Source organism: Mytilus edulis, chromosome 4, assembly GCF_963676685.1.
Source record: "Mytilus edulis chromosome 4, xbMytEdul2.2, whole genome shotgun sequence".
NCBI classification, from domain to species: Eukaryota; Metazoa; Mollusca; class Bivalvia; order Mytilida; family Mytilidae; genus Mytilus; species Mytilus edulis.
The window spans coordinates 98,192,853-98,212,043 of NC_092347.1; the positions used below are offsets into that span (position 1 = coordinate 98,192,853).

Here is a 19,191-nt window from a genome sequence, read left to right on the forward strand (position 1 = left end):
CTTGTATGTATAAATTTGGACATCACTGAACAGGGATACTACTATTAATTATCTTATATGTATAAACTTGGACATCACTGAGCATGGATACTACTATTAATCCAGTGCAGATCCAGGGGTTGGAACACCCCCCCCCCCTCTGGATCCTTTTTTTGGTAAGGAATCCCTGTTTTTAAATTGCTGGATTCGCCCTGTTAATCATCATATATGCACAAAAGTAAGATCAAATAGCACCAGATTACATCTTATTAATTCCTTTAAAAAAAATAAAACTGATCAGAAAATAAAATTCCATCAAAGGGAACCTTATTCATAAAAAAAAGGTCCAAAATATATTTGTTTTTAATGTAACACCATTACCTTATTTCTTTCTCTCTCTAGAAAATATGCTGAAGCATGCATGACGTCTGCAGCATGAGTAGAATTATGATATGTGTTAGTACTATGGTATCTGCCTTCAACCAGTTTCAACCAGTTTGCTATTACACTCTCCTCAACTTGAAAAAAATCACAAATTCCAAATCTAGTTAATGTCTTTAATCCTAAATATAAAAGTGGTCTGAAATGGAAAAAAAGAAGAGTCATGAAAAATGACTAAATAACATGCATGCTTTCATATGACCATGTGTTTTGGTATATTAGATGGTTTTTTTTGTTTTGTTTTGTTGGTTTACTGTCACATTGCTTTATATTCCCCACATCTCTATAATATATGTTAAAGCAAACTTTTTAACACATCATAAAGCTCCTATTTTGAATAATCTTAATTCTAAAGCATTGTTAGTTAGGTACCATTTCATCCCCGGCAATTTAAGCTCACAGTATTCTAATTTCATGTTATCTCAACTTCCAAGATTTAATGCCAGGCCATGTTTTTATAGTAATACAGCTCACCTCTTATTTACATCCTTTTCTAATTCTATATTAATATGTTAATAGAGATCATCTTTTATACACAAGTATATAATTGTATGTTTTTTTAGTAATAGAGCTCACCTTTTGTTCATAACTTTTTCTAATTCTATAAAAATTTAGCAATAGAGCTGACCTTTTATTTGCAACTTTTTCTAACTCTATAAAAAATTAGCAATAGAGCTGACCTTTTATTTGTAACTTTTTCTAATTCTATAACATTGAATTCCCAGGTGTAATCTTTATCCAGTATTTCCTGTATATGATCTGGAACCTGAGATAAGGATGAGGTTACTGGACTAGGAATGTGCAGATGAGAATGATGACCTGAAAAGAAAAATACAGGCCGTCTTTTATTTAAAATTCAAAATCCTAATTCCATGGAAGAATACTCCATAAAGGCTTGATACTCTCATTAATTTGTAAAAAAAATCCCAAAGGCTTATTTATTATTATTATATTGAAATAACTTGAGTTGACAGTGGGTTTACAGTATTTTTGGAAGTTTGATGCCTCTGTACTGTGTGAGGTAGACACAGAAGATATGCCCACCTCCTCCTAATCCCCCCCCCCCCCCCCCAAGTTTTATGCAATTTCATTTATCAAAGTTTGTATTTGGGTTTATACTCCACCTTCAACCTAAGAAACATTACAATAAATAGCCATAAGTTGAGCAAACATACATAAATTTCAAAATACATATCATTCATTTGACCTCTAAATTGTAGAGAGCCATTGTAGCCAAAACCAGTATCATGAGTATAGACTGTCATACTTCAGTTCCCTATTGGTAAAAGTTAATTAAAAATATATTGCAGCTACTACAAAAAACTGTTTTTTTATTCTTTTTAAACATTTCTTCCATAAGTTTAATATGTCGCATCTATCATAGAAAAATATATTTATGGAATGAACATCTCAGTAAAATGTTTATGTGACCATGACATGTCCAAGCAAGAACAAAAATTCTGTTAAAGATAAACAATAAGCTAGAGTCAAACAAACTTGATAGTTTAGAATAATCAACATTCTCTTAAGCAAGATTAGTACACAAATAAAGCTTTATGTAAAACACCATGATTTAAACACCAACATTTCAAAGATACACAATTATTTAAGTAATTGGACGACGCTAAGTCACAGAATTTGCTGGTTCTGTGAAATATCTATTTATGTACTACTGAACATTGATTACTTATTATTGCTATACTTCAGACACTGAAAGCTATCCATTTTTTTCATTTTCATGCTTCCAAAAAATGTAAATGCTTAAAAGTGAGAGGTTTAGCTAGCTATAATAGCAGGTTTAATCCATCATTTTCTACATAAGAAAATGCCTGTACCAAATCAGGAATCTGATTGTTGTTTCACATTCATTTTATGTATTTGAGCTTTTGATTTTACCATTTGTAAAGGGAATTTCCATTTTGGATTTTCCTTCGAGTTTGCTATTTTGTTATTTTATAATAATAAAAAAACACATTGGAATAGGGATTGGTTCATCCTAAATTTGATCTCCATCATCAATATCCCAAATAGCAACTTCAATTACTGTCATAAAGGTCAAACAAAGCAAAACAAAGGTCAAGAGAGACAATTAATTCACAGCAGAGAAAGCAGCCAATAACTTACTGGATTGTCTCGAGGACAAAGCACGACCTAAAAATCAGGTTTTTTTTTCATTCAACACTATTTTTTAATTTCATATAACAAAAACAAAAAATGAATTGTCTAAAGGAAGAACAGAAATGACTTAGCTTCAAAATCTTAAAAACACTAACAGTTATCCACCCTTGAACAATAATTAATTTTTCTGTTATTACATTCCATTATTTATCGTTTGTTTCCTAACATATTTTCAATAAAACTTATATGCATCAACAGAGCTATTCTTAACTTATTTCGTATAATATTTCCAAATGAAAAGATAAACAAGCTTAAAAGTTTATTAAATTATTCATAGATTTTGTTAAAATAAAGTTAATTTGAGTAAATTTATTGTAAGCTTCAATGTGATCGAGTGCACCGAATAGTATACTTAAAAAAAAATATGAGAAAAAAATCACGACAATTTATTTTTCCATAAGAGGTCAATATAATAGCATTATTCAGTCAATTGACCAATATTTGTTTTAATATTTAACAATTAAATCACACAGCAATCTGAAGCAGCATTTTACTCACTGGGTCGTCTAGATTGTAGATCACTCCCTGTGAAAATATCAGTACTGTATAAGCTACACTCAATTATGTCAATGAAATCAAACTTTTATCCTGCTTTTTTAATGGAGGGGTGTATTTAATATTATTCAAACAATATATCGTTGACCAAACCTATTGAAGGTTCTAAAAAAAATTGAAATATCGAAACAAAAACACTACAGCACTGTTCTGGTGCATAACAAATAGAAATAATGCCGTAGAAATCCGGAATTATGTGTAAATCTAGGATAAAATAAAATAATCAAAAATTCCTTGAAATTTCATGAATGATCTTAGGGCATTGAGGTTATCTCAAAACATGATGTCATACAAATGAAAACTCCCAAACAGAAGGTTTACGCTTCATATTTACATAATATCTCAAAAAAGGGTTTTTGTGGAAGACATTTTCATTTTTTATTTTAATGCATTAATAAAATATTTATGGATTCCACTTAGTAAATATGGCTGTTCTTTCCTTAGTTACCACATGTCAACTTTGATTACAACTAGATGCAAATGAATATAAAATGTTTAAAGTTTCAAATGTTTGGGTTAAGAATTATTAGGATTACACACAAATTTTCAAGAAGTTATTGATGTGTACAATGGGTTTCTGACTCACAAACTTTACATAAAAGTCCTTCAAACCATAACTCAGTTTGTGAGTTAATAGTTGACAATGATTATGACTTAGAAGGGACACTTGGTCTGGTTTTAATATAATAAATAATCTCTAACCTTGTTTTCCACTGCTGTTACTGTTTACATCTGATAAATAGCTTGGTGTTAATGACCTTTTAACATTCTGCTGAAAAATATATAAAAAAAAGGTTTACCAGTGCATGTTCATAATCTATTGAGCTATTTAATTGTATTGATGCAAAAAAGGTACAAACAAACAAAAAATATTAAAGTGTGCATAATTATTGGTAGCCGACTTGTGATTAATAAAACACATATACTTACTTGTACAAGTACTATATAAACTATAGGGTATGCTCATTGTTGAAGGCCATACTTTTTTTTTTCTGCTGGCAAAATTTACACAAGAATGTGTCAATAGTACATGGATGCCTGGCTCACACTATTATTTTCTATGTTCAGTGGATCGTAAAATTGGGATAAAAACTCTTATTTGGCTTTTAAACTATCTTTTTTGCTTAGCAAAGTTTTTAATAATCAAGTAATTTTGCATACAATATTTTAATATTTCTTTTACTTTTTTTGTTATTTAATTTAAAATAAAAGTTGTAAATGGTGTTGATATTGCTCATAAATCTACTGTATGAAACATTCTTTGGCCTTTGCTACTAATAACAATAAAACAAGAGTAACTGTAACCTGTAGAATAAAACATCATGTATCATTTTCACACCTATCAGGCATGTTACATATATTACTTCCTTGTTCCATACTAATATACAGTACGGTGTAATACAGAACATTTAATCTATAACATTATATTGTGCTAGATTGTTTGCATATCTATACATGTGAAGAAAAACACATTAAGGTTTATATAATAAATTTGAATTTCGATTCTGAGGAACACAAAAAGACATTTACATCATCTTGTAGACAAATTTTATACGATATTTTCATAGCTTCTTTCAAATGTCGAACTATCGTGGTAACAGAAGTGATCATAAAAAAGGCAAATGAAAGGAGAAAATCAATATAGTTTCTACCTTTGAAATTGATATATGGATATTACGTCAGGATTTAATGAGACATTTACCCTTTAGCCGAACACAGTGCAGATGTATCAACATTGTTATAAATGTTTTATACACCAGATCAACAATATGATGCAAAATATCTTGAACTTTTAGAACCTAAAAAAACCTGTCAGCCAAAAATCAACCATGTTTAAAAACCTGGCTAAATTTATACTGGATTTTGTTCAGAAGATGGGAAATATCATGACAGTTATAACTCACTTTTATAATTACATAATGACATACAAGCCCGATCCCAAATGACTGAAAGATTTTTGTAAAGATCTACATCTTAATGAGACAGAATCCAACTTTACTAATAAAAATTGGCCTCACTGTTACTTTGAGATGAAGAACAGCAATAAAATAGAGTCTTTGCTTTTTGTGTGTTTTTAGCAGTGCTTGTTCTTATTATGGGTCATCTTTCTAAACAATATTTAAGCTTAAATTGGTTTGAGTTCTTAAATCGAGCCAACCTTCTGTATTGAACCTGATACTAGAACATATGACATGACAACCAAGCTGTCTTATATGTGAACATTTAATTTCATTCACTGTTTAAAGACAAACTGCACTCAATAAAATCAGTTTTAACCATTAATTCTTCAAACAAGGAGGTTTCATATTTTATCATTTTCTTATAATTATGTCCATTCTAGATTGTGATCAAAAGCATAAAAGTTATACATCAAAAGGATTTATATCACACAAAATGAAGCTTGATTGTATTTTACAATAGAGTTCTAGATAATATTGTCATACATTTATTAACCTTAAGAGTAATGTAGACTATGAAATAGATTTGTAAGTAAATCACTATTATATCACACATTGTGAACAACATATTGCAGACAATGTTGTTTTTATTTAATAAAAGTATCTGAGAAATATCAATACTATGGTAATTACAGAAGTGATTAAAAACCCATTCCATTTGTGAAATGTTAAAAAAAAAATGCAAAATAATCACTTATTTTACCTTTATGCAGTTGTGTACCTAATTTGTAGAGAGATCTGAATGATAGAACCTTAACTTTTTCAAGAATTTACATGTATTTATTTACATGAATTCACATATTTGTAATAGTTTAACACACTCTCCAATGTAACAGACAAATTTTGCACTTTTGCAAAAAGGAGCCCTCCACCCTTTTCTAAGGCTTAAAACATTATATGACTTTGTGTACACTATTTTCTAAGAACAAAGATGTGTTATCCCAAAGGTTCCAATGATTACTTCAGCTTAACTATGAATGCAAAGTAAAGAAGTTTTTTTTATATCTTTATTATTTCCTAAAGATATAATTTGTATATGTAGCAAATGTACCTATCAACATATATAAGCTGACTAAACCATCAGTCACTAGAAGAATGTCAGATGTATAAAAGTTAGAAAATTGAACCTACCAAGACAAGGCCACTGACTTAGTCACTGGATTAAGTCCGATTGTAAATAAAACCAACCAAGACGAGCCCCATGGACTAGGTCAGATACACAAAAGAAAGAATAGTAAACTTACTGAGACGAGCCCACTGACTAAATCACTAGTCATAGGATCATTATCTTTCATGTTTTGTTGTGCGAAGTATGGTGAGTAAAGTTCGCTGGTTCGTAGAATTTCTAGCACCTTATCCAACGCCTGTACAACAGTAATTGGACTACTTTCCTGAGCCGCATTTATTATATTAATCACCTAAAATCAGAAAAAAATATCATTTGAACTCAATTCGGTAGATAATTTGTCAACCAAACTGAAGCAGATCTACATATAACTCAATTCGGTAGATAATTTGTCGACCAAACTGAAGCAGATCTACATATACTGTAAAAGCAGACATTTTCGTGGAGGATTTAATTTCATTTATTTTGTGGAGATAATATATCTTTAAAATTAAAACCTCCACGAAAAATTTAACCTACATATAATATCACTTGCATTTACTGGAAACCACAAAATTTTAACTCCACAAAAAAAATAATGTTTCTAACAGTATATAAAAAATTATTAGTACAAATCAAGTATGTATATGACCAACTGAGGTTGATACATTTTTTTAGATCATCTTTCTCATAAACAGACATTTCAAACAGGTATATCAAACTGCAGATTCATCAAAATTAATGTTCATGGTACAAATTTTGATGACTTATAAAAAAAGACTCAATTTTAAATATTCAGGTTTCTGTTGTTTTAAAGAATTGTGAATGTTGTAGAAAGCAACCTGCAAAGTTTTTTTTATCTTTACAATTTAAGTGACAGTTGAAAGCCTTTTTAGTGTTGTGAATAACCCCTATTTCTTATTAGAATTTGATCTTTTAAAACATTTTTTTTCACTGTAACAGAAATTACATTGAGAATATTACTACCTTTGTGATAGGAGCTAACATTGAGAATATTACTACCTTTGTGATAGGAGCTAAAATTGAGAATATTACTACCTTTGTGATGGGAGCTAACATTGAGAATATTACTACCTTTGTGATAGGAGCTAACATTGAGAATATTACTACCTTTGTGATAGGAGCTAACATTGAGAATATTACTACCTTTGTGATAGGAGCTAACATTGAGAATATTACTACCTTTGTGAAGGAGCTAACATTGAGAATATTACTACCTTTGTGATAGGAGCTAACATTGAGAATATTACTACCTTTGTGATGAGCTAACATTGAGAATATTACTACCTTTGTGATAGGAGCTAACATTGAGAATATTACTACCTTTGTGATAGGAGCTAACATTGAGAATATTACTACCTTTGTGATAGGAGCTAACATTGAGAATATTACTACCTTTGTGATAGGAGCTAACATTGAGAATATTACTACCTTTGTGATAGGAGCTAACATTGAGAATATTACTACCTTTGTGATAGGAGCTTCTATAGTCATTGAGTGGATCCGTGCTATAGATTCTTTCCTCCGTGGAACGCCATGTAATCCACCTGAGAAATAAAAATACAAATTAAACATCCACGAAACACATTGTAACTGTACCAAAAAATATTAAATACTAAGTATTTTTTTAAATAAACAATACAATGCAAATATGTTAATAGATGCATTTGTAAATAATTTAATTTTGGATGAAATGTGTCTTCTGATTGGCTGACGTCGTTTTGTTTATCATATCATAGACACAATTTTGTCATGTGACCATGACGTCATCAACGTTTTTTCATGATTTAAGACGGTTTAAAACGAAATTTAGAATTAAATTACAAGAAATAACTGTAATATTTTGTCAGTCTACACGCGTTATTCAGTATGCACAACATTTTTTATGTTATTTCTTTATAGACAGAAAAAGTATTGCAGTCATTCCTTAAATAGTTTTTAAACTGATTGGCAGCAGATTAAGTAGTTTAAAACTTAGGATTATCCCTCTTATAAAATAAATCTGCAAGGGTTTCCAAGGATTTTTCATCTATTTACAAGAATGGTTTCAGAACAATATTAGATAAATTGATAACTTTTGACTGAGAGACGCCAACGTTTGGAAGTCTTTGTAGCATACATTTAAAAAGAATTGGTGTAACTAAGTACATGGAAAAAAACAAACAATTTTAAAAATGTACACTGACGAAAAAATCCCTGTTAACCTTAGTATATTTTATGGCAGTACAAATCCATTCAGCACCTGATGTCATATTTAGCAAACTGTTTATGTAATTTAAATTTAAATGTGTGACTTTTATTCTTTTTTCTATTTCTATCATAAGTGACACCTTTGACAAATGGGAAAGTGCACTATTCAAAAGCTAGTACAGTACTTTACAAACTAGAGGCTCTAAAGAGCCTGTGTCGCTCACCTTGGTCTATGTGCATATTAAACAAAGGACACAAATGGATTCATGACAAAATTGTATTTTGGTGATGGTGATGTGTTTGAAGTTCTTACTTTACTGAACGATTTTGCTTCTTACAATTATATCTATAATGAACTTTGCCCATTAGTAACAGAGAACTATATTTGGTAAAAATTTACATAAATTTACCAAATTAATGAAAATTGTTAAAAATTGACTATAAAGGGCAATAACTCCTTAAGAGGTCAATTGACCATTTAGGTCATGTTGACTTATTTGTAGATCTTACTTTGCTGAACATTATTGCTGTTTACAGTTTATCGCTATCTATAATAGTATTCAAGATAACCAAAAACGGCAAAATTTCTTTAAAAATTACCAATTGGAGGGCAGCAACCCAACAACCAGTTGTCCAATTCATCTGAAAAATTCAGGGCAGATAGATATTGACTTGATTAACAATTTAACTTCTTGTCAGATTTGCTCTAGATGCTTTGGTTTCATAGTTATAAGCCAAAAACTGCATTTTACCCCATTGTTCTATTTCTAGCCGTGGCGGCCATCTTGGTTGAATGGCCAGGTCATCGGACACATTTTTCAAACTACATACCCCAAAGATGATTGTGGCCTAGTAGTTTCAGTGGAGATTTTGTAAAAGATTACTTAGATTTATGAAAAATGGTTAAAAATTGACTATAAAGGGCAATAACTCCTAAAGGGGTCAACTGACCATTTTGGTCATGTTGACTTATTTGTAGATCTTACTTTGCTGAACATTATTGCTGTTCACAATTTATCTCTATCTATAATAATATTCAAGATAATAACCCAAAACAGCAAAATTTCCTCAAAATTACCAATTCAGGGGCAGCAACCCAACAACCGATTGACCGATTCATCTGAAAATTTCAGGGCAGATAGATCTTGACCTGATAAACATTTTTATCCCATGTCAGATTTCCTCAAAATGCTTTGGTTTTTGAGTTATAAGCCAAAAACTGCATTTTACCCCTATGTTCTATTTTTAGCGGTGGTGGCCATCTTGGTTGGTTGACCAGGTCATGCCACACATTTTTTAAACTAGATACCCCAAAGATGATTGTGGCCAAGTTTGGATTAATTTGGCCCAGTAGTTTCAGAGGAGAAGATTTTTGTAAAAGGTTACTTTAATTTACGAAAAATGGTTAAAAATTGACTATAAAGGGCAATAACTCCTAAACGGGTCAACTGACCATTTTGGTCATGTTGACTTATTTGTAGATCTTACTTTGCTGAACATTATTGTGGTTTACAGTTTATCTCTATCTATAATAATATTCAAGATAATAACCAAAAACAGCAAAATTTCTTCAAAATTACCAATTCAGGGGCAGCAACCCAACAACCGATTGACCGATTCATCTGAAAATTTCAGGGCAGATAGATCTTGACCTGAAAAACATTTTTATCCCATCATGCATGTCAGATTTCCTCAAAATGCTTTGGTTTTTGAGTTATAAGCCAAAAACTGCATTTTACCCCTTTGTTCTATTTGTAGCCGTGGCGGCCATCTTGGTTGGTTGACCAGGTCACGCCACACATTTTTTAAACTAGATACCCCAAAGATGATTGTGGCCAAGTTTGGATTAATTTGGCCCAGTAGTTTCAGAGGAGAAGATTTTTGTAAAAGATTACTTTAATTTACGAAAAATGGTTAAAAATTGACTATAAAGGGCAATAACTCCTAAACGGGTCAACTGACCATTTTGGTCATATTGACTTATTTGTAGATCTTACTTTGCTGAACATTATTGCTGTTTACAGTTTATCTCTATCTATAATAATATTCAAGATAATAACCAAAAACAGCAAAATTTCCTCAAAATTACCAATTCAGGGGCAGCAACCCAACAACCGATTGACCGATTCATCTGAAAATTTCAGGGCAGATAGATCTTGACCTGATAAACATTTTTATCCCATCATGCATGTCAGATTTCCTCAATATGCTTTGGTTTTTGAGTTATAAGCCAAAAACTGCATTTTACCCCTTTGTTCTATTTTTAGCCGTGGCGGCCATCTTGGTTGGTTGACCAGGTCACGCCACACATATTTTAAACTAGATACCCCAAAGATGATTGTGGCCAAGTTTGGATTCATTTGGCCCAGTAGTTTCAGAGGAGAAGATTTTTGTAAAAGATTACTTTAATTAATGAAAAATGGTTAAAAATTGACTATAAAGGGCAATAACTCCTAAACGGGTCAACTGACCATTTTGGTCATGTTGACTTATTTGTAGATCTTACTTTGCTGAACATTATTGCTGTTTACAGTTTATCTCTATCTATAATAATATTCAAGATAATAACCAAGAACAGCAAAATTTCCTCAAAATTACCAATTCAGGGGCAGCAACCCAACAACCGATTGACCGATTCATCTGAAAATTTCAGGGCAGATAGATCTTACCCTGATAAACATTTTTACCCCATGTCAGATTTGCTCTAAATGCTTTGGTTTTTGAGTTATAAGCCAAAAACTGCATTTTACCCCTATGTTCTATTTTTAGCCGTGGCGGCCATCTTGGTTGGTTGACCGGGTCACGCCACACATTTTTTAAACTAGATACCCCAATGATGATTGTGGCCAAGTTTGGTTTGATTTGGCCCAGTAGTTTCAGAGGAGAAGATTTTTGTAAAAGTTAACGACGACGGACGCAGGACGACGGACGCCGGACGCAAAGTGATGGGAAAAGCTCACTTGGCCCTTCGGGCCAGGTGAGCTAAAAATAAAAACAAGTAGCACTTTTGGTAATTCCATTTCAAGTTGCAAGATTTTTAAATTACAGTTAAAACTCAAATATCATCACATTTTTTCATGTATTATAAAAATATTAAGGCAATACCATCCATGATATACATTGTACTGCAAAGAAATTCTTTCAACAGTTAACAAGAACAAACTGCTGGTAACAAAACAAATACACACCAAAAGTCAGCCAATTAAAACAATGCATTATACCATAACTTCTTTTAAGTTTCTCTGCATCAATGTTGTTCAGAAGTAGCAATAACAAAATCAGATGTTTTTCAAAGTTATTTGTGTGTTTTACTTATATATATATTCATGCTTTTGATGTTTTTATAATTGTTTAATAAACCTAAGTAATTTTAGCATTAATCTGAAATAAAACTGTCAATTTGACAAATAGGAAAGCATGATTAAACCACAAAATATTGAACTGTAATAAAAAACAAAAGAAATACAACAATTAAATCCACACTTTTATACTTTTAATTAATTACCATGGTAACAATTAGTACAAAATCAAAACATCAAAGAATGGTTCTAATGATAATAATGACCAAGAATGATATAAGCATCAATAACAAATTCCAACAGTAGGTAAAAAAATGTTTATGTTTAAGAGAAACACTTATATGACAGACATCTTAGTTTTCCTTATTGATTAAACACCTGAGTTTTATATGTATTACATAAGGTGGAACTAAGTGCTTGTGATTGTCCAATACTGGTTCAGTTTGTTGCTCACTGATAGATACAGTAGTGGACCCGGGGGATGGGGGGTCTGGTGGTTTGAACCCCCCTTTATTTATGGACCATCAATGCATTTGAAAGGGGACATAAAGTTGGAACCCCCCTTTTCATGGTTTGGGAACCCCCTTCCCCCCACCACCCCTAAATCAGACATGAATTATACAAATCAGAGAGGTAACAATCACAATTTATAATCCTAGTGGGAAAAGTGAATAGCTGAAGAGAAGACATTTTACTACATGTGCAGCCAGAATTAACAACCAGTGGTGGATGTACTGACTACCTACGAGGAAGCCCAGTCAGGTCACTCTTCAGTGATTCCCTAAATAATCAACCAAATTTTTCAAAGAAAAGAGGGAGCATGGCCCCCTCTAAATCTACCAATGACAACCAATGAGTAAATAATTACTTTTGGTTTTACCAGGAAGTAATATACAAACAACAATGTACCACATCAGACAACATTCACAAAATCACAACTACGGTATTTGTTTTTTAACAAATTGAAATCTCAGTAAATGATTTGTACTCTGGTACCCCTAAATGATTGATTGATTGATAATTGGTTGATTAACTTCCAGTGGCAAATATTTCATGCATGATGATCAGGACGAGAGGTAACCCCAAAGAGAGTCAACTAACAGGACAAGATGAACGTCTTCTATTCCTCCTCTTCACTTGAAGCCAACAGACATACTGACAAAAGCTGATGGTACAATACATACAGACAGATATATGACTACAGACAATCGGTGGAAGACGGACATATGGGATCAAAGGAACACTATGACAACACACCATATACAAGATCATACAATAATCAACACATGAATAAAAATATTTATCAATTTCATGTAATATTTGGCACAATTTATATCTGATATCACAACTTCCAAAAAAAATGTGTTTTTTCCAATATGTAGCTCACAGCAAAAAACAAATAACTTACTAGACTGTCTAGATAACCTTCCTGTAAATAGTTACAAAACTCAATCAATTCCCTTTTTTGACAAGACTTTCAACGAGATTTATTATGGTTTCAATTTTGAGACTTTAAAAAACTATCAACGCCCTTCATTCATTGCCATTAACAACCCTTTTTATATCACCTTTATTTTGAAAATGAAAGTAAAGTTCTGTTTTCATTCAGGAAAAATGGATCTTAGACTATGTTTTAGCAGTGTAGATTGTTCAAGTGAGAACAAGTATAAATTATCTAATAGGTTTCCAAGGTATAATTTCTTCCTTGGATACCCAACGATACCACATCTTCATCAAGGCTTGCAACTTTCTTATATATTGTATGTTATGCAGTCAGTTTTGTAAAAACAAAATTAGCAGTATTTGCCTTTTTTTTAACTTGTATACACGATTTTGAAATATTTAGATAAATTTCTTGCCACCTGTAACATCTACTGATAACACTTACCATTAACTAAATTAAATTCTGTACTTTCTTTTAAAATATGTGAGGTATCTGTGGTTGAATTCTTTATTGATATTACATGTGATATTTTCCTGTAAATAAAACAAAAAAAAACAATAATAATAATAATTTGCAATGGGTGATGGTTATTCCAATCAAAACATGTTTTTCTACAAAAGAAATTATGAATAAAATGAAAATAAAGTAAGTTTACTTAATGATGTAAGAGAAAATATAAAAAAATGTAATCATGTGAACTTTTAAAGTGCTTTCTGCTCGTCCAGCTGTCAGGTGCAAAACTTATTATGCAAAGTTTACATTTCTTTTAGATACAGCACCTTAATTCATTTTATTTTCAGTAAGGTTTTCAAACATCTTAAATTTTATTTTAAAAGCAGGATATCTATATCAATTTCTCCCTGCAGGTCAAACAATGTAGCACTAATTTTCATAGACATTCACCTTAACAGCTTGTTGTTCAAAGAAGTTCCTGAATTGGTTTGGAGTGCCAGTGATCCAATGATTGGAAATTTGCACTTCTCCAAGACCAGTAATGGTTTAATTAATCTAATACAAGATTCATCATCTTATCATTAGAGACTACTTGTACATGTATCTCCCAAAATTTAACATGAATATTAAAATATGACAAGAACTACAACAGATTTCACCAGTTCAAAGTAATGACTTACCCCCCTTGTCCAAGAACTGGACAGATATGACAGTGACTAGGCAAGATTTCACCACTTTTCCTTCTTGTATGGTAAATACCATCCCAGTACTGAAAAAATAAAGAATATCAGAAAAATGGAAGTTTTAATTCTTTAAACATGAAGTTTTCAATAAGTAAATAAAAGTTTTTTTCAGGAAATAAAAAAAAATGCATTTCATGAATAAATTTAAAAACTGTTTGTGTGTACATACATATCAGCTAAAAATGTCTTGTACCAAGTTAGGAATATGACAGTTCAAGTTGTTATCCCTTCGTTTGAAGTGTTTGAAATTTTGATTTTCCATTTGATTACGAACTTTCCGTTCTGAATTTTCCTCGGAGTTCAGTATTTTTGTAATTTTCCTTTTTTCGTTCACATATGTAAACAAACGAGCAGTTTGTGTCTTCTCTTGTGTAAGTCAACAATAGAGCTGTAATAAAGCTATTAGTGTCTGCACTTGTTTAGGTTAACAACAGCTTGTTAATGTTTTCACTTGTGTATGTAATCAACAGTTCTGTTAATGTTTTCATTTGGTTAGGTCTAAGATCTCTTATAGCTGAGAATAAAAGTGTAAAACAAATAACAGTTGGTCTACAAGATCCTTAACTGTTTGCTTTTTCTTTTGTATGAACACATGCTGTATAAACTGACTCTGTTTGTGAGCTCTTTTTTTCATAACTTGTTACTTTTATTGTTCGCATGCTTGTTGTTTATAAGTTTGGTTGGCTTGCTTGCTTAGTTTGTATAAATGTTTGTTCAAGCTTTGGGGTTAAGATTGAGATCTTCAAACAATATATATAGGAATAGTTAAAAACCTGTAAATGTCATATTTAATTTTACTGGACGTTATCCAAATTAAAATTACAAAAGTGTACAATATACAAACAAAGCAAGCAAGCTAACCAAAGTCTTGCTCTACATGCATTAGAAAATTAGCTCTAATAATTGTAACTAACAGTAATTTTTTTGTTGGTAAATGACAGAATTACAATAAGTATCAAAGAGTAGAAATTGTATGTGGTTGAATTACTGCCTACCTTTCCCTTTTTAAGCTGGCTATTTATGGTATCATTGAGATCGGGTCGGTTACGGTCATTTTTGACTATTTCTGAACTGTTTTTTCCTAAAACTTCTTCACTACTATATCCTGTTAGCCTTTCAAAGGCATGATTTACATACTGAAAGATAATAAAACAAATCAACATTAACTCTCTAAAATTTTGGCTGAATCAATCTATTTATAAAATCCGTGCAGTGAATCACTCCATTAAAACAAGCCCTAAAAGGAATCGCTCTATTCATGCATGCAGTAAAACTAATCACTCTATTTATACAAACCAAATACAAAATTGAAAGCACTCTATTTATACAAGCCCTAAAATGAAACACTCTATTTATACAAGCCCTAAAATGAAACACTCTATTTATACAAGCCCTAAAATAAAGCACTCTATTTATACAAGCTCTGAAATAAACCACTCTATTTATACAAGCCCTAAAATGAAACACTCTATTTATACAAGCCCTAAAACGAACCACTCTATATATACAAGTCCTTAAATGAAACACTCTATTTATACAAGCCCTAAAACGAATCACTCTATATATACAAGTCCTTAAATGAATCATAAAATTAAAAATGGAAATGGGGAATGTGTCAAAGAGACAACAACCCAACCATAGAACAGACAACAGCAGAAGGTCACCAACAGGTCTTCAATGCAGCGAGAAATTCCAGCTATTAATACAAGCCCTAAAATGAATCACTCTATTTATACAAGCACAAAAAAGAATCCTTCTATTTTTGAAATCTCTGAAAAATTAATCAATCTATTCATACAAGCACAAAAATGAATTACTCTACTCTTGAAATTTCTAAATCGAATCACTATATTCATAAAAGCAAAAAAATGAATCACTCTACTCATGAAATCTCTAAAATGAATCACTCTATTTATACAAGGACACAAAATAAATGAATCACTCTATTTATACACACTATAAAATGAATCACTCTATTTATACACACTATAAAATGAATCACTCTATTTGTATACACTTTAGAATGAATCACTCTATTTATACACACTATAAAATGAATCATTCTATTTATACACACTATAAAATGAATCACTCTATTTGTATACACTATAAAATGAATCACTCTATTTATACACACTGTAAAATGAATCATTCTATTTATACACACTATAAAATGAATCATTCTATTTATACACACTATAAAATGAATCACTCTATTTGTATACACTTTAGAATGAATCACTCTATTTATACAGACTTTAGAATGAATCATTCCATTTACAGCCATCCTCACTTAACTTTTGAGTCCACAAGCCAGAAGCTCAATCTTTTAGAATTTTAGTTGGATTCTGTAGGCTTGTAGAGAAGAATTTTACAAGCCAATACTAAGACTTGTGGTTAAGCATGAAGACTGTATTTATACACACTGTAAAACTCTTTTTATACACAATTCAGAGTGAATCACTCGTTTTCTACAAGCCCTATAATGAATCTGTTTAGTAGTTCAAGCTCTCACCTGAACCTCATGGTCCTCACTCGAGATTTCTACAGCGTCTGAGACATTATCAAGAGCTGAGAAGACAGCTTTACAAGCACTGAGCTTTAACCGGGATTGTACTTCACCATATTCTAATGTCAGTAATTCATTCATACACATACTAATGTTTGGACTTTCAACAATTCTCTGTAAAAGAACAAATGTCATTTTATAATTTTTACTAGGTCAATCATAATTTAGTAATAATAACAATACATCATATAAATAATCTTACATAGAGATGTAGCCATATATCACAGAATGATGTGAAGCATGAATAGTAAGTCATATTGACCTCATGATCGTAAAGAAGACTCTTCTAGTCCTGTTTAAGACCAATTAGTATGCAAAGCTAATGGTTCAATATCTTTTAGTTCCTGGTATGACTTTAGAGGATGTACACCTATACAGCTATTGACCAATAATAGTCCATCTAAATCTTAGGAGGTAGATTAAGACCAATCTGTCTAGACTGCCATTAAACAATGATTACTGACCTGATTTTTAATTCATGCATACTATTAATTCAGAAACAATATTTGAATTTTACACCAATAAAATGATTTGATTTGATTTGAAACTATTACAAGGTTTTCATTGATGTGAATAATGAGACTGGGTGATTATCGCAATAATGAGAAGTCACATTCTGATATCTGATACAAAAAGAGATACAAGAAGATATGGTATGAGTGCCAATGAGACAACTCTCCATCCAAGTCGCAATTTGTAAAAGAAAATTTATAGATCAAAGTATGGTCTTCATATCGGAGCCTTTCTGTATGCAGACTATTCTGAAATAGCAATAATCTAACTCTCATTTTTGTCCATTCTTCAAACAGTATATGTTTTATTGTAAAATGTTAATTGCGTATTGTTGAGGTATTCTTAATTTTGTAATTAAATCTCCTTTGTATATTACGTCTAAAGTCTTTCCCATTCAGTATATATAAGAAGTTATTTATTGATCAACTACTAACATGTTTACTTCTTTGGACCTCTTCCAATACCAAAGTATTAGTCTAAATCTGAATGGAGTACAATGTTTTTAAATTACCTTAATCAAAATTAATTTAAACAAAATGTTGACAATTTGAAAAATGCATAAAACTTAATACAAAGAGACATCTATGGGCTTAGTACGTTTTAATATACGTGCTTCTAATTTGCCTATCCAAGCAGGGTCTTAATGAAATGGTAGAAGAATTGGATATCTGACTATTCGATTGTGATGTACATAATAAGTAAGCTTTCTATAGATTAGATGACGAGAATTTAATTAGGGCTTTTGACAGAAAGGCTTGGTTTTGACTTCAAAATGAATATACCAAATAGAAACATTCTGTAATATAGATCCATAATCATATTAATTAGTTTGAATGCACGTCATGATTAGAGATGTTGAATCAGTAGATAATTAATGGTGTATCTTTCATGAAATGAGCGTTGTTGACAAGTATAGGACTAGTTAATCTGATATATCATCTATAAACCTACTTCTCAGATCAATACATCACAGCCATTATAAGATCTGACAAGACAAATACATATTTATGAAGCTGTCAGGTTTAAATGTTCTCGTAATGTGTAATTTAAGGCTTTAAGACATACGACAAGCTAAACATTAATGTAGTTGAATCTTACGAGCTGTTTTTTGACAAAAACTCAATACAAACTACATACAATGTTCCATGGTTTTGGATGAGTACTGCTAATGAAACAAGAAATTTAGGCAACATCAGCTAACAGAGAAAATCATGGAGATTTAGACATTAGACTGAAACCTAATTTTATGGAGATTACAACTCAAGACCTAGACACTAATGTAGCAATCATGAAAGTCAGATCATGGAACCATTGGATCCTTTCAGAATCTACAGCTTTCTGTAGCCCACATTTATATGCTGTAGAGTGTAATATACAATTACATTATATTGTGGTAAATTGTTTGCCAAAAATAAACAAGTGGAAAAAAACACATTATAGATTATATAATAAATTTGAAATTCTATTCAGAGGATCATTCAAATAATTCTTCATTCAAACCATTTTTGGATATCACATATACTTGTCCCAAGTCAGGAGCCTGTAGTCCAATGGTTGTCTATTTACATGTCCCAAGTCAGGAGCCTGTAGTCTAATGGTTGTCTGTTTACATGTCCCAAGTCAGGAGCATGTAGTCAAATGGTTGTCTGTTTACATGTCCCAAGTCAGGAGCCTGTAGTCAAATGGTTGTCTGTTTACGTGTCCCAAGTCAGGAGCATGTAGTCAAATGGTTGTCTGTTTACA

At 31.3% G+C, this 19,191-nt stretch overlaps 1 protein-coding gene across 34 annotated transcripts in view; it reads right to left on the minus strand.

Moving 5' to 3' along the window:
* Positions 1–19,191, minus strand: part of LOC139521209 (high affinity cAMP-specific and IBMX-insensitive 3',5'-cyclic phosphodiesterase 8B-like) — a 136,496-nt gene that overhangs the window by 15,297 nt on the left and 102,008 nt on the right. For 6 of the 34 annotated variants that reach the window (XM_071314590.1, XM_071314581.1, XM_071314611.1 and 3 more), the window contains 12 exons: positions 16,882–17,049; positions 15,362–15,502; positions 14,304–14,392; positions 13,615–13,703; positions 13,135–13,155; positions 7,705–7,784; positions 6,356–6,529; positions 3,856–3,925; positions 3,097–3,123; positions 2,545–2,571; positions 1,101–1,239; positions 361–559 (listed from right to left, as the gene is read on the minus strand). In XM_071314590.1, coding sequence (XP_071170691.1) covers positions 361–559; positions 1,101–1,239; positions 2,545–2,571; positions 3,097–3,123; positions 3,856–3,925; positions 6,356–6,529; positions 7,705–7,784; positions 13,135–13,155; positions 13,615–13,703; positions 14,304–14,392; positions 15,362–15,502; positions 16,882–17,049 — 1,224 coding nt within the window. The remainder of the gene's footprint in view (positions 1–360; positions 560–1,100; positions 1,240–2,544; positions 2,572–3,096; positions 3,124–3,855; positions 3,926–6,355; positions 6,530–7,704; positions 7,785–13,134; positions 13,156–13,614; positions 13,704–14,303; positions 14,393–15,361; positions 15,503–16,881; positions 17,050–19,191) is intronic. The other 28 variants (XM_071314593.1, XM_071314583.1, XM_071314608.1 and 25 more) reach the window with 11 other exon arrangements.